Source organism: Tamandua tetradactyla, chromosome X (genome assembly GCF_023851605.1).
Source record: "Tamandua tetradactyla isolate mTamTet1 chromosome X, mTamTet1.pri, whole genome shotgun sequence".
Classification (NCBI taxonomy): domain Eukaryota; kingdom Metazoa; phylum Chordata; class Mammalia; order Pilosa; family Myrmecophagidae; genus Tamandua; species Tamandua tetradactyla.
In genome coordinates, this window is record NC_135353.1 from 47202686 (window position 1) to 47217998 (window position 15313).

Sequence of the window (15313 nt, forward strand, 5' to 3'; positions counted from 1 at the left end):
AGAAAGCAGAACACATGTTACCGGAGACATGGAGACACATGTGGGCGTGGAAGGTGGGGGTGGGGATGGGGAGTTTAATGAATAATGGGTGTAGGGTTTCTGTAGGGAGATAGGAAAGTTTTACTTAATGGATGGTGGTAAGGGTAAAACACCATGGTGACTGTAATTTGAGTGGTATGCTTGGAAGCGGTTGAGATGGGCAGTTTATGCAGTCTTTATTTATGTCCTCAGTTAAAAAAGAGAGAAAGCAATTAAAGAGACAATAACAGTTAAATGCAGTATGTGATTATGTGATCCTAGACAAGATCTAACAAGGACTAGGGATGGGGTTGCCATAGGATCTTGCAACCCTGTTGCTAGGTATATACCTGGAGGAACTGAGAGTAGAAACACGAGTGGACATTTGCACACTAGTGTTTATGGAGGTGGCTCAAGGGTACAATGACTGAGGAATGGAAGGGGGAACTGTGCAGTTTACCTACAATGGACTACTGAGTGGCTGCAAGATGAAATGAAGTTGTGAGGCATGCAACCAGATGAATGAACCTTAAGGACTGTATGTTGAATGAAATGTCAGAAACAAAAGGACAAATATTGTCATGCCTCACTCATATGTACTAACTATAATATACAAACTCAGTGAATTGAAGTTGAAAACATGGGTTATCAAGTTGGAACCTACTGTAAATGTTTTTAGATTGCAAGCTCTTACAGCAGTCACATATATTCAGGAGTTGTAACTGATATTTCTAAAATCTGAGATGCTGAGCTATTTGTATATAACCTGGGCGTTCCCTGAAACTTTGAGTATTTTGTGACACCGGAGATTCAGAGTTAGAGCACTGAATCTATGAAAGTCAAAATTACACACTTCAGCAACTGTTTAAAATGCTGAAAAAGTAATCAGACTTCATCTAGAGATATGAATGAAGCTGATCTGGATAGGTCTAAGTTAAATCAGAATACTGGGTAAAGGATAATATGGCCCATATTTCCAAACAGACCTCTGTGCAAGACCAAAGGGAGAGAGATTTATTTGGTGCAAAATTTAGATTTTGGGTAGCACATTGTCTAATTTAACTTGTATGGTCAATTTACTTGAAAAAGGTGTGAGATCTTGTTGGCTGATGCAGGTTAATGTGATGCCCTGATATATCCCAGAGTAATTTCGGCAGAGAATAAAAGAATATTTGCAAAGTCCCCTGCGAGACTGGGGAGAAGGGAGGAAGTATTCAACTTCCCCATCTGGGGAATTCCTGATATTTTCGCAAGCAATGGGGACAGCTAATGCAATAGGCTGAGCCTTCAATCTTGGGGCTCACCCCAGTGAAGTTTATTCCCACAAAAGAGAAGCTAAGCCTGCTAATAATTATGCCTAAGAGTCACTCCCCAGAGAACCTCTTTTGTGGCTTAGATATGGCCTCTCTCTCTAAGCCAACATGGCAGGTGAACTCACTGCCCTCCCACTACATGGGACCTGATTCCCTGGGATGACTCGGGACCCAGCATCAGTGGGATTGAGAAAGCCTTCTTGACTAAAAGGGGAAAGAGAGAAATGAGACAAAATAAAGTGTCAGTGGCTGAGAGATTTCACAGTTGAGAGTTTATCCTGGAGGTTATTCTTATGCATTATATAGATATCCCTTTTTAGTTTGTGGTGCATTGGAGTGGGTGGAGGAAAGTAACTGAAACTGCAGAGCTGTGTTCCAGTAGCCCTGATTCTTGAATAAAACTGTAGAACAATATAGCTTTTACAATGTGACTGTGTGATTGTGAAAAGCCTGTGTCTGATGCTTTTTAAATAAGGGTTATAGACAGATGGTTAAAAAAAAAAGGAGAAAAAATAAATAATTTTGGGGGCGATAAAGGGTGAAAACTGGGTAGATTGAAATACTGTGGTTCAATGAGAGGGAGGGGTAAGGGGTATGGGATGTATGAGTTCTTTTTTTTTCTTCTTATTTGTTTTTCTGGAGTGGTGCAAATGTTCTAAAAGTGATCATGGTGAAGAATACACAACTATGATGATATTGTGAGCCATTGATTATATAATATGGTTGGGCAGTACATGTGTGGATATTTCTCAATAAAAATATTTTTAAAAGATCTAATAAGGAGGGAGAAAAGTTTCAAAGGAACATTTTAGGGACATGGAATTTGGAATATAAACTGAAAGCTTTATATCAATGTCAAATGTCTTGAATTTGATAACTGTATTTAAGGTGATTACATAAGTGAATGTCCTTGTTCTTAGGAAATGGACGTGACAGTATTAAGTGCTCAAGGAGCATGACATGTACAACTTACACTCAAATGTTCAGAAAATGGACTCATAAAATAGATAAATGGATGGATGGATAGATAGGTATAAAGAGAATAATACAGCAAATGTGGCAAAATGTTCAAATTGGAGGATCTGAGTATCTGGTGGAATGGAGGAATGTTGGAGTTCTCTGTAGGGAGTTTTTATTATTTTTGCAACTGTACGTCTGAAATTATTTGAAAATAAAAAATATATATTTTAAACATTTTAAAAAGTCAGCTTTTGATTCATGAATTTTCCAAGAAAAGAGTTAAAAAGGTCCTTTCCTGCAAGTAACTCAGCTTGGTAAATGAATACGAATTCTAGCAATAATAATTTATGGGCACTACTGGCACCATTACCGTTTAATAAGCAAATGTAATGCTAGCTCAAGACATTTCTTTTCCCAAGATGACCCAGAGTTTAGGAAACTATATAAATACATTCAGAAGTTCAATAGTAAGTATTTCTTTTTTTTTTTTTACAAAATTTAAAGACATTTTTATTTACAATTAGTAACATAATATTTTTTCTTTATTTTATAATTTTTTATTAATTAAAAAAATTACAAGAAATGCAAACATCCTTAATATATGCTCATTCTGCTCTACATATATAATCAGTAATTCACAATATCATCACATAGTTACATATTCATCATCATGATCATTTCTTAGAACATTTGCATCAATTCAGAAAGAGAAATAAAAAGACAACAGAAAAAGAAAAAAAGAATTTTACATGCCATACCCCTTACCCCTCCCTTTCATTGATCACTAGCAGTTCAAACTGAATTTATTTTAACATTTGTTACCCCTATTATTTATTTTTATTCCATATGTTCTACTCATCTGTTGACAAGATAGATAAAAGGAGCATCAGACACAAGGTTTTCACAATCACACAGTGACATTGTGAAAGCTATATAATGATATACAATCATCAAGAAACATGGCTACTGGAACACAGCTCCACATTTTCAGGCAGTTCCCTCCAGCCTCTCTATTACATCTTGGATAACAAGGTGATATCTACTTAATGTGTAAGAATAACCTCCAGGATAACCTCTCGACTCTGTTTGGAATCTCTCAGCCATTAACACTTTGTCTCATTTCACTCTTCCCCCTTTTGATCGAGAAGGTTTTCTCAATCCCTCGATGCTGGGTCTCAGCTCATTCAGGAGTGTTTCTCAATCCCTTGATGCTGAGTCTCAACTCATTCTAGGTTTTCTGTCCCACGTTGCCAGGAAGGTCCACACCCCTGGGAGTCATGTCCCATGTAGACAAGGGGAGAGTGGTGAGTTTGCTTGTTGTATTGGCTGGAGAGAGAGGCCATATCTGAGCAACAAAAGAGGTTCTTTTGGGGATGACTCATAGGCCTAATTTTAAGTAGGCTTGACCTATCCTTTGTGGGGTTAAGTTTCATGTGAACAAAACCCAAGAATGGGGGCTCAGCCTGTAGCTTTGGTTGTCTGCACTGCTTGTGAGAATATCAATAATTCAACTTGGGGAGGTTGAATTTTCCCCCGTTCTCACCATTCCCCAAAGGGGACTTTGCAAATACTTTTCAATTTGCTGATCAAATCATGCTGGGATTCATCAGGACATCACTCTGGACAAACCAATAAAATCTAATGTCCTACCCAAGGTTCCATGTACTTATGTTGTTCAACCAACTATCTACATAAGTTATATTAGGAGATGCACTAGTCAAAATATAAATTTTGTACCAAATAGACATTTTTTTATTTAGTCTCACACATTAGTTGAAATTATAAAATATTAATTACCATCTATTTTCAGCACCCTGCAGTGATGACGTTCCTTTGTTCTTCCTCATGCAAAAACATTTTAAAGTTTGTACATTTAGTCATTATCATTATACACTCTAGGCATTCCTTGATTATACCATCTCAATCTTTATCGTCTATCTTTCTTTGTGAGTTCATTTATGCCCCCAGCCCTCCTCCCTCTATCATTCTCACATTCAGCTTCATTCAGTGTTTTAACATAATTGTATTACAGTTAGGTAGTGTTGTGTTGTCCATTTCTGAGTTTTTATATTCAGTCCTGTTGCACAATCTGTATCCCTTCAGCTCCAGTTACCCAATATCTTACCCTAATTCTATGTCCTGATGGTCTCTGTTACCAAGGAAATATTCTCAGTTTATTCCTTAATGTCAGTTCATATCAGTGAGACCATACAGTATTTGTCCTTTTGTTTTTGGCTAATCACACTCAGCATAATGTCCTTAAGGTCCATCCATGTTGTTACATACTTCATAACTTTATTCTGTCTTACAGCTGCATAATATCCCATCGTATGTATATGCCACAGTTTGTTTAGCCACCTGTCCGTTGATGGACATTTTGGCTGTTTCCATCTCTTGGTAATTGTAAATAATGCTGCTATAAACATTGGTGTGCAAACGTCCATTTGTGTCCTTGCTCTCATGTCCTTTGAGTAGAGACAGTATATAGATGGGTCTTGTTTTTAATCCATTCTGCCAGTCTATGTCTTTTGATTGGTGAGTTTAATCCATTAACATTTAGTGTTAATACTGCATGGGTAGTACTTTCTTCTACCATTTTGCCTTTTGGATTTTATCTGTCATATCTAATTTTCCTTCTTTTTACCTTTACTCATAGTCTTCCTTTCTACCCTCTTTCCACACCTCTCTCTTCTGTCTTCATATCTGTCTCTAGTGCTCCCTTTAGTATTTCTTGCAGAGCTGGTCTCTTGGTCACAAATTCTCTCAGTGATTTTTTGTCTGAAAATGTTTTAATTTTTCCCTCATTTTTGAAGGACAGTTTTGCTGGATATAGAATTCTTGGTTGGCAGTTTTTCTCTTTTAATAATTTAAATATATTATCCCACTGTCTTCTTGCCTCCATGGTTTCTGCTGAGAAATCTACACATAGTGTTATTGGGCTCCCCTTGTATGTGATGGATTGCTCTTCTCTTGCTGCTTTCAAGATTCTCTCTTTCTCTTTGACCTCTGACATTGTGATTCATAAGTGTCTTGGAGTACGTCTATTTGGATCTATTCTCTTTGGGGTATGCTGCACTTCTTGGATCTGTAATTTTAGGTCTTTCATAATAGTTAGGAAATTTTCAGTGATAATTTCCTCCATTAGTGTTTCTCCTTTTCCCTTCTCTTCTCCTTCTGGGACACCCACAACACGTATATTCGTGTGCCTCATATTCTCTTTCAGTTCCCTGAGTTCCTGCTCATATTTTTCCATTTTTTCCCTATATTTTCTTTTTCTTGCCAGATTTCAGATGTTCCATCCTCCAGTTCAAAAATCCTATGTTCTGTCTCTCAAAATCTACCGTTGTAGCTTTCCATTGTTTTTTTCATCTCTTCTAACATGCCTTTCATTACCATAAGTTCTGTGATTTGTTTTTTCAGATCTTCAATTTCTTCTTTTTGTTCATTCCTTGCCTTCTTTATATCCTCCCTCAATTTGTTGATTTGGTTTTTGATAAGGTTTTCCATGTCTGTTCGTATATTCTGAATTAAATGTTTCAGCTCCTGTATCTCATTTGAATTGTTGGTTTGTTCCTTTCCTGGGCCATATCTTCAATTTTCCTAGTGTGATTTGTTATTTTTTTCTGGCGTTTACGCATTTAATTACCTTAAGTAGTTTATTCTGGAGATTGCTTGCACTTCTTTTACCTAGGATTTTCTTGCTGGATGAATTTGTTGTCTATCTGTTCTTTGACATTCCGTTCAGCGTTTTCTGGACCTCTAGCTTAGGTTTTGTTTAACAGAGGAGAATTTTTCAGTTCTTGTTTTCTTGTTTCTTGCCCTGCTTGTGTGCTGCCTTTCCCCCCCACATACTTAGGAGGGTCTACTTAGATATTATAGACCCCAGCTGGATTTTCCCAGACCAAACTGGCCTCCTATCAGGAAGAAAGAGTCACCTGCATCGGTTTTCCCCGAGGGTGAGACCCAGCAGGTTGAAAGACTTTCCTGTGAAGTCTCTGGATTCTGTTTTTCTTATCCTGCCCAGTATGTGGTGCTTGTCTGCCTGCAGGTCCCACCAGCATGAGATGATGCGGTACCTTTAACTTTGGCTGGGAGCGTGGTGGAGACCGAGGAGAGGTTGTAGGCTGGTTTTAATTGTTTCAAATTACCAAGCCCTGGTGTCTGAATTCCTTGAGAGAGGGATTCCACCAGAGTTGGGGTTCACCCCTCCCCTGGGGAAGGTGCTGGGGCAAAAATGAGCGACCTCTGCTTTGACCAGGTTCACCTGAGCTGGGGACCTATTTTTAGTTGTCAGAATTTGTTAATTAATTCCACAATTGGTGTTTGGTTGGGCTTAGCTCCTGCTGCTGGTAAAGTCTCTTTCCTTTCCCCTCTGGGAAGCGGCCTGTGGGGGAGGGGCGCCAGCCACCGCGGCTTGGAGAACTCACGGTTCTGGGGGAGCTCACAGCAGATCCAGCTGGTCCGGATTGGGGTACACTGTGTGTCCAGTCACTGAAGTGGGTCTTTATTCATCATCGTGATCATTTTGAGAACATTTGCATCACTCCAGAAAAAGAAATAAAAAGAAAAACTCATACATACCATACCCCTTACCCCTCCCTCTCATTGACCACTAGTACTTCCATCTACCCAGCTTATTTTACTCTTTATCCCCCCTCATTATTTATTTATCATCCATGTTTTTTTACTCATCTGTCCATACTCTGGATAAAAGGAGCATCAAGCACAAGGTTTTCACAATCATACAGTCATGTTGAAAAAGTTATATCATTATAAAATCATCTTCAAGAACCTAGGCTGCTGGAACACAGCTCAACAGTTTTAGGTACTTCCCTCCAGCCACTCCAACACACCATAAACTAAAAAAGGCTATCTATATAATGCATAAGAATAACCTCTAGGATAACCTGTCGACTCTGTTTGGAATCTCTCAGCCACTGACACTTTATTTTGTCTCATTTCTCTCTTCCCCTTTTTGGTCAAGAAGACTTTTTCAATCCTTTGATGTCGGGTCCCAGCTCATCCTAGGATTTCTGTCCCACGTTGCAAGGAAGGTTCACATGCCTGGGAGTCATGTCCCACGTAGGGGAAGGGCAATGAATTCACCTGCCAAGTTGGCTTAGAGAGAGAGGAGACGACTTTAAAGTCACAACTTGGAGGAAAAATTGGAAAACATTAAGAACCGGATGGGATGCTCTCCTAAACCCAGCAGGAATGAGAAAAACCCAGATTCTCCAGTAGGGGGTTAAGGAGAGGTCTTGACCACCACTGTATCCTTAGCTCCCATACCAGGCATTATGGAGAAGAGTTGAGAAACAAAGATGTGGGCCCAGCCTGGAGGAGTTTATCTTCCAACAAGGAGACAGGGAAATCAGAGCATCCACAGACACCAGCAGTGAGCTCTGCCCCATGTTAGGGTACTGTGGGGGTAGGGAAGTGACCTTCACAGTCTCTGTCCTTCAGAAGGATACTGTGTATTTTGAGAGAATCCTAATCCTTGTAAAGGAACAGTAAGCAATCCATTGCCATATTTCTTTATGTTCCTGCATCATAGAAGGGATTTCTGGAGTAGTTGGGGAAGACTGCATGGAGGAAGGGAATTAAACTGAGCCCTGAGATCTGGCAGAGCAAGATTGGGATGAGGAGACAGAAATGGGCATTCCAGAGTGAAGATACACAGGCAGGCATAAGTTTGGCTTGCATGGGGGACCGAGTTGGTGGCCACCCTAACGAGATTGGAGGCCCACTGAGGAGAAACAGAAATGCAGCTGCATGGGGGAGAACCTGATTACAGAGGGCATTTTAGGCTTTTCAAAAGGACAGTATCATAAAGCAGGTTTGTGAAGCAGTTCAGCCATTTCCCTGCTCTCCCTCTCAGCTACAAGCCCATCGTGGAATTCATCGACACCCAATTTGAGGCCTATCTGCAGGAGGAGCTGAAGATCCGCCGAGTGCTGCACACCTACCACGACTCCCGCATCCACGCCTGCTTGTATTTCATTGCCCCCACGGGTCATTCCCTGAAGTCTCTGGACCTGGTGACAATGAAAAAGCTGGACAGCAAGGTATGGAGTTAGGGGCAGGGGCACATGTGACAAGCTAGACAAGCTAGATTCATGGTGATTCTGGGCAAAGTAGATACCACATTCTAAGGGAGGTTTTGTGGCATTCACAACTTCTCCATCATTCCTTGCCCTGCTTCGAGTTGATGCTGCTGATTCAGCTCCTGCAGCATATGCCTTGTCATCTGTTTGGCCGTCCCTGGGGATGGGTTTGCCCTGAGTAATTGGGATCTTTCTGCCCTGATTCCAATTGGGAATAAGAATGTATGCAACCAAGAAGGCTGTCTGGGTCCAGGGGTACAGGCTATGGCAGTGGCAAGGTGTTTTAGTTTTCTTTGTCTAAATATTAATTGACTTGTACTAGAATCAAACATACAGACTTGACTTTGAAAGTTATTATTTTTATTAGCGATAATGATTGTTATAATGGCAGCTGACATTTGTTAAATCCTCGATATATGCCTCCACTGTGCTAAGTACTTCATGGAATCTCATTGAATCCTCCAAAACAACCCTGTGAGGTAAGCACTATTGTTAATCCCATTTTACAGAAGAGAAAACCGGGGCTCTGAGAGGTTAAGTGGCTTGCCTATGGTCATGTAATGGAGGTGCTACTAGCAGAGCCTCTATTCGAACTCAGATCTGTCACACCATATTGTATTGCCCCTGCACCACAGAGAGATGGCTGTGGGGCTCAGGCATGTCCTGTTTTAAATGAAACAAAAAAATGTAAATTCCACACCATGTATAAATTAGACAGTGATTCTTCTTGTTAAAGGATTGTTGGCTATACAAAAGAACTGGACCTTTAAAAAGCCTAATTACAAGTATGCAAACATTTTCCCCTAACATTTAGTATGCGTCCAGGTACTGTGATATTGGCATTCGTTCATTTCATCCTCCCAACAATCCAGTATGGTATATATTATTATTATTCCCATTTTGCATATGGTAAAACTGAGGCCCAGAGAGGTCAAGTAGCTTGTACAAAGTCAGACAACTTTTAGTGAGTCTGGGATTCAGACCTCAGTTCTCTCTAACTCTAAGGTACTTTAATTTATCAAAAAAATTAATGTATATACCACTATTTAGTGGTACAATCACTATAAAACTGCATTTCAACTATTACAAAACTAAGAGCAGCTTTTCACTTTTCACATCCATGAGTTCACTGTCCGTGTGAAATAGGCTGTTCCTGAAATGTTGTCATGCTGTGCGTGTCCTGTATAGGGCAGCATTGAGCCATGGGGATGGTGGCCTGGTTTAATAAAGGTGGTTTAATAAGCCACCTTTGACATATATTTATGATGTGCAGATGGGGACTCAGTAAAAAGCGATAGGAGAATTAGCTCTGCTGGCTTTTCCACCTTGGCAAGGGCTTTTGTCCTCCAATGCCACCCCAGAGAAGATTTCAGGACAGATGCTTCCAAGGTCCAGACTTTCCTTGATCTCCTCCCTGAAGTTTGGTGTGACATCAGCCTGTAGAGGCACTCCTGAGCCAAAATATGAAGGAAGCAGAGTTTGCTGCAGAAACAACTATGCTCCCCATGTAGCCTGAGTTTGGGTTTGCTCTGTCTCAAAAAGGTGCACTGCGTGCTTCTTTACTTTCTGGCAGTAAAAGCCTTGTCCCCTCTTGGAGAGATTTCAATGATCAGGGTTCAAGGGGTGGAACTTTGGAGCAGCACAAGCCCTTTTTCCTGCACTCTGAAATTGGGCATTTATATCTGCTTTCTTTACCCAGAAATTAACTATGAGTTTCAGGCAGTGTCACTCTTTTTGTATAATCTCAGATGAGACTGGTAACTGAGAGGGTCTTCTTTACCCAATTGAGCTGGTTCATCAGTGTCTGTTGCCAGAAGGAGAGCCAGGCGTGTACCCTCCCTGAGCTCTGCCACTGCTCCCCTTACCTGCATTCTCCCATGTGGGTCCATATAGTAAAACTGAAGAGACCAGCTGGGACTGGATGGGCTGGGACAGTTGACAATTAGCAAGGAGCAGCCACCTCTCCCTGGGTCAACTGCAGGTTCTCAGCTATCATCTTTCTGCTTTGTATTACTCAAGTAGTGATCTTTTTTTATTATTTATTTTTTATTGCTATATACTACAATTCATATACCATGTAATCATTCAAAGTGTACAATCAGTGGTTCACAATATCATCATAAAGCTGCATTTATTATCACAATTCACTTTTTTGTGTGAAAAAATAACATATATACAAAAAAAGCAGTACATTTCAAAGCACATCATAACAATTAGTTGTAGAAGAGATTTCAGAGTTTGATATGGGTTACAATTCCATAATTTTATGTTTTTACTTCTAGCTGCTTTAAGATACTGGAGACTAAAAGAAATATCAATATAACGATTCAGCAATCATATACCTTCTCTGTATAACTCTATCATCACCTTTGATCTTTCTCCCACTCTTTAGGGGTATTTGGGCTATGCCCATTCTAACTTTTTCATGTTGGAAGGGGCTGTCAATAATATAGGATGGGGTATGGAACTGGCTGATGTTCTATAGAGGCTGGGCCCTCTGCATTTCAGGACTTATCTGGTCCAGGGACCCATCTGGAGGTTATGGGTTTCTAGAAAGTTACCTTATTGCATGGAACCTTTGTAGAACTTTATGTATTGCCCTAGGTGTTCTTTAGGATTGTCTGGAATAGTTTTGGTTGGGGTTTGGGAGGTTATGATAGGTAGCAAGGTCTAACTGAAACTTGCCTAAGAGCAACCACCAGAGTGGCCTCTTGACTCTATTTGAACTCTCTCAGCCATTGATATTTTATATTCCCCCTTTGGTCAGGATGGAATTGTTGATCTTATGGTGCCCAGGCCAGACTTATCCCTGAGAATCATCTCCCACACTGCCAGGGAGACTTTTCACCTCTGGATGTCATGTCCCATGTAGAGGGGAGGGCAATGATTTCATCAGGTAGAAATCTTGATAATCTCGCTATATTGCTTCAATTTGAATCTGAGCTGGTAGAGAGCATCGTGGTTAAGATGAGTTTAGGAATCAGGATAAAGGTGGATTTGAATCCCAGTTCTACTTACTTGCTCTGTAGCTTTGCTACAGTTACTAAACCTCTCTATGCTTCAATTTCTCCTGGTAAAATAGTGGAAATAATACTTCCTGGAGGGTGGTTATCATCAAGATTAATTGCATTAATCCATGTAAAGTACTTAGTTCAGCACCCAGCATATTAAAAGCACTCAGTTTTGGGGGTGCAAGTGTAGCTCAGTGGTAGATTTCTCACCTGCCATGTGGGAGACCTGGGTTCAATTCCTGATCCATACACTCCGCAAAAAACAAACAAGCAAAATAAACAGAAAAACCAACAAGCAAACAAAAATTCAACAAATGGTTCTGCAATAACAGGATACTCACATGGAAAAATAATGAAATGTGACCCCTCCATACAGCATACGCACACACACAAAAAAACCCACTCAGTTTTGACTATTATTTGGTTATGGAGGTGGCCCAGTCCTAGATCATTGGGTTGAGCCATTCCCCTGGCAACTGGTAGAAGTCCTAGGTCATGCTGCTATCAGTTGCAGGTTACCAATAATGATCCCACTTTGCTCTTCCTTTCCCTAGGTGAACATCATCCCCATCATTGCCAAATCAGATGCCATTTCGAAGAGTGAGCTGACAAAGTTCAAAATAAAAATCACCAGCGAGCTTGTCAGTAATGGGGTCCAGATCTACCAATTCCCTACAGATGATGAATCAGTGGCAGAGATCAATGGAACTATGAATGTGAGTGGGAGCACCAAGGTTCAACTTTTTGACAGTTTGTTCACTATTATTATTATTATTATTATTTACAAAATAGTAGTTAAATATCTTCACCATCCATCTTGTGTGTTGTCAACTCTTGATTATCTGAGAGTCTCAGGTATCTATAAGAGAGAATCCAGAATCAAAACTGCTCCTGTCTTCTATCTGTGGCTGCATCCAAGCCTCAGCAATGCGGAGATTAATAGCAAGAGACTAAGCGAAAGGCAAAGGCAGACTCCGGGAACAGTCTGGAGCAGGGAATTCAGAGCTTTCCTTCCACTCACCTCTTTGATATTGCTCTGGTGTAGGCCAGGCAGCCCCCATGGGACTGCTGGAAAGGCCAAAAGACTTTGTGACCAGAATTGATGTAGCAGAAGAATGAAAGACTGAAAAAGTTGGCTGGCTTCAGGGACTCAGGGATAATTTGTACTCAGATAATCAAGCTCTCTCCCCCTGGGAGGAAAAATGATAAATAGCGTCCAAATTTGCTGGTGACTAGAGAGATGCTATTTTTAAACTTCAGGGTTATGCTTTGCTTTATAAAGTGTGAATGAATTTTAAAAAACAAACCAACTTGCCATCTTTCCTCTCCTCCCCTCTCCCCCCTACTAGAGGAATGAGTAATGAAGAAGGCAGAGAGTCAGACATCTCCTCATGCTTCTTTACAATGTGTTGATGCTGTTGCTGTGAAATCTTCAATGTTGTGATTTCAAGGAGACAGCTAATAGCTTTCAGAGAGCCTCTGCTTTGGGAACAGATTTCTTTTTCTCTATTGAGAGGCATCAGTTTTTCCTAATGACATAATGCCTGGGTATAGCCAAACACAGGAAAACCTTGTAATAAAAGCCATTTTTAGAAAACTTTCCTGCTGCTGCTGCCCTCTAAATTATCATTATAGCATTAGCTGCCACCTCCTATGAACTGGCCAACAAATTAGCATAGCAGGGCAGCAAGTCATTGCTTTACCTGACTTCCAGCCCATCAGTTCACCCCAGATATGTTTGTTATTTGAAGTCCATCATCATCTTTGTCAAATCTAGCCCAAGGGTCAGCTTACGTTTATTGTAGTGGGTGGAGTCATACCCTCTTTGACCAGTCATGGGTATTAAAAAAGCAAAAATAAAGAAAAGATTAACGTTTATCCTCTTAAGCACTGGAGTTGGGGGTTGTTGGAAACCAGGCTTTGTTATAATGAAAAAGCCTGAAAGAAGGGGCCACAGTGGCTCAGTGGCAGAGTTCTTGCCTGCCATGCCGGAGACCTGGGTTCGCTTCCCGGTGCCTGTCCATGTAGTAAACAAACAAACAAACAAACAAAAAACCTGGAAGAGGACCTAGCTTACAGAAAAATGGAATCCTGGAGAAAAGTATTGTCCAGGTGTCACTGGCAGTGATGTCTGAGAATGCCCGGTCACCTCAGAACAGCACACCGCATAGATACCTTCTAAACTCTGAGTCTCTAAGTCACCAAAAAGCTTTCAGGCTTATGGTTTGCTTTTCTAAGACTAAATAGGAACTGAGAGAGTTCTCAACAATCTCAATATAGCATTCAAAGCTACATCCTATTACATTGTAGATTCAATGTGACAATGATCCTGCACCCTGATCTCAGTTCAGCTCTGGCTTGCTGCTTGAGCCTAAGGCAGGCTCAACTTGAAAGTTGAAAACTTCCCCTGCTATGAAGCAGCACTTCTCAAACGAAGTTATTTTGGTGGACTTGTGTAGCCTGATAGGCAGTAAAGGGGATATGGGTCCTTTTGACCCATAATAGTCCAAAGTTTGCCAGTGTTTCCTTTTGAAAAAAGAAATTCAAATGGATTTGCGGTTAACCCTATATTAATACCAGTCACTATTCACTCCCTTGCATTCTCCCTTGCTTCTGTGAGTGGGAAAGAGAAGCCTTACTGTTTGTGTGCCTGGAATTGGGCATGCCCATGGGAGTGGGTCATAAATGGGAATGGTAGGTGTTGTGATGGGGGAAGGGGTGGGGTGTAGCTGCCACAGAGTATGCAAATAGGATTGCTTAGCCCACCTGCCACTGGCACAACTGTGTTGAAAATTCCCCGGAGCCTTCAAATGAGCCATGGTGTATGAAGCTGCTTGGGTGGTAGGAAGAATGGGTGTTGACCTTTCAATTCTGGATTTGACTCCAGCCCCATAGCCTCAGCCACTCCCACCAGTTGTCATGAGAATTAAGATTGGAAGAAGTGGAAGAAGCCTCTGCCCAAGTGCAGAAGACTATACAGCCACCCTACCACTCACCTTAGGGATTCTCATGGCAGGAAATGAGTCAGTGCCTCCCCCTTGGCTTACAGGTGGCTCTGAAAAGACCTTATTTCAGATTCAGTGGGCAAGAGAAGCGAGTTTGAGGTCTTGTTGCATGTTGCTTTCAACCCAGGTTCTGATATCTCTTGAGGTGGGAGGCTTTAATATTAAAAATTGCTATGTTGTTTAATTTTAATATTATCCCTTGACTGGCTTAAATCATGGTCAAGGACCAAGGAACAGGGCCCAGGTACTCGATTTAGCTCAGTTCGTTGGCCACCTGTGAGGTCTTGGGTTTGGCCCCCACAAAGGCAAGTTCATTCGCATTTGGGCCTAACAAGAGCACAGTGGGTGACCAATGGGGCCATTGTGAAACCCACAGACACAAGCCCAATCCTTCTGAGTCACCAATGGAATTTCCATACTTTGCATATGCTTTGATGGGAACCACCAGGGGTTGACTTGGGAGACAAGCAGGTGATGTTCTTGCTCAGTTACCTGAAATGTGGGGCAGACATAACAGGCAGCATAACTGAGAAATACTCTTCACCCTCGAGGAAGCCAAGCCGAATCTGGATAGCATCATCAGATGAGGAGTCAATGGTCCTTAGAGTTTCTATGTCACCAGGCTAAGAAGAACAAACATCTTCGCACCTCAAAAGAATACTGCATGTGGTAGAACCAGAACAAAATAAGTTTTACCAATTGGATCCTCAAGCACTTTAAAGTATACCAAGAGGAATTTGTGATAGATGTAAGATTGTAAGATTGTAAAGGTCGTGTGTCAGGGAACAGACTCCCAAGGGGAGGCTTGAGACTATGTCTTGGAATTTTCTGAGACTGGGAGAGTCTGACATCTGGGGACATCTCATCAGGGGTGTCCAGGGTGAGAGTTGCCCAGATTTCCC

At 41.1% G+C, this 15313-nt stretch overlaps 1 protein-coding gene across 3 annotated transcripts in view; it reads left to right on the plus strand.

The window, feature by feature from the left end:
- SEPTIN6 (septin 6) overlaps positions 1 to 15313 on the plus strand; it is a 72112-nt gene that overhangs the window by 30895 nt on the left and 25904 nt on the right. For all 3 annotated transcript variants that reach the window (XM_077145695.1, XM_077145697.1, XM_077145694.1), the window contains exons 4-5: positions 8170 to 8356; positions 11961 to 12122. In XM_077145695.1, the coding sequence (XP_077001810.1) occupies positions 8170 to 8356; positions 11961 to 12122 (349 nt within the window). The remainder of the gene's footprint in view (positions 1 to 8169; positions 8357 to 11960; positions 12123 to 15313) is intronic.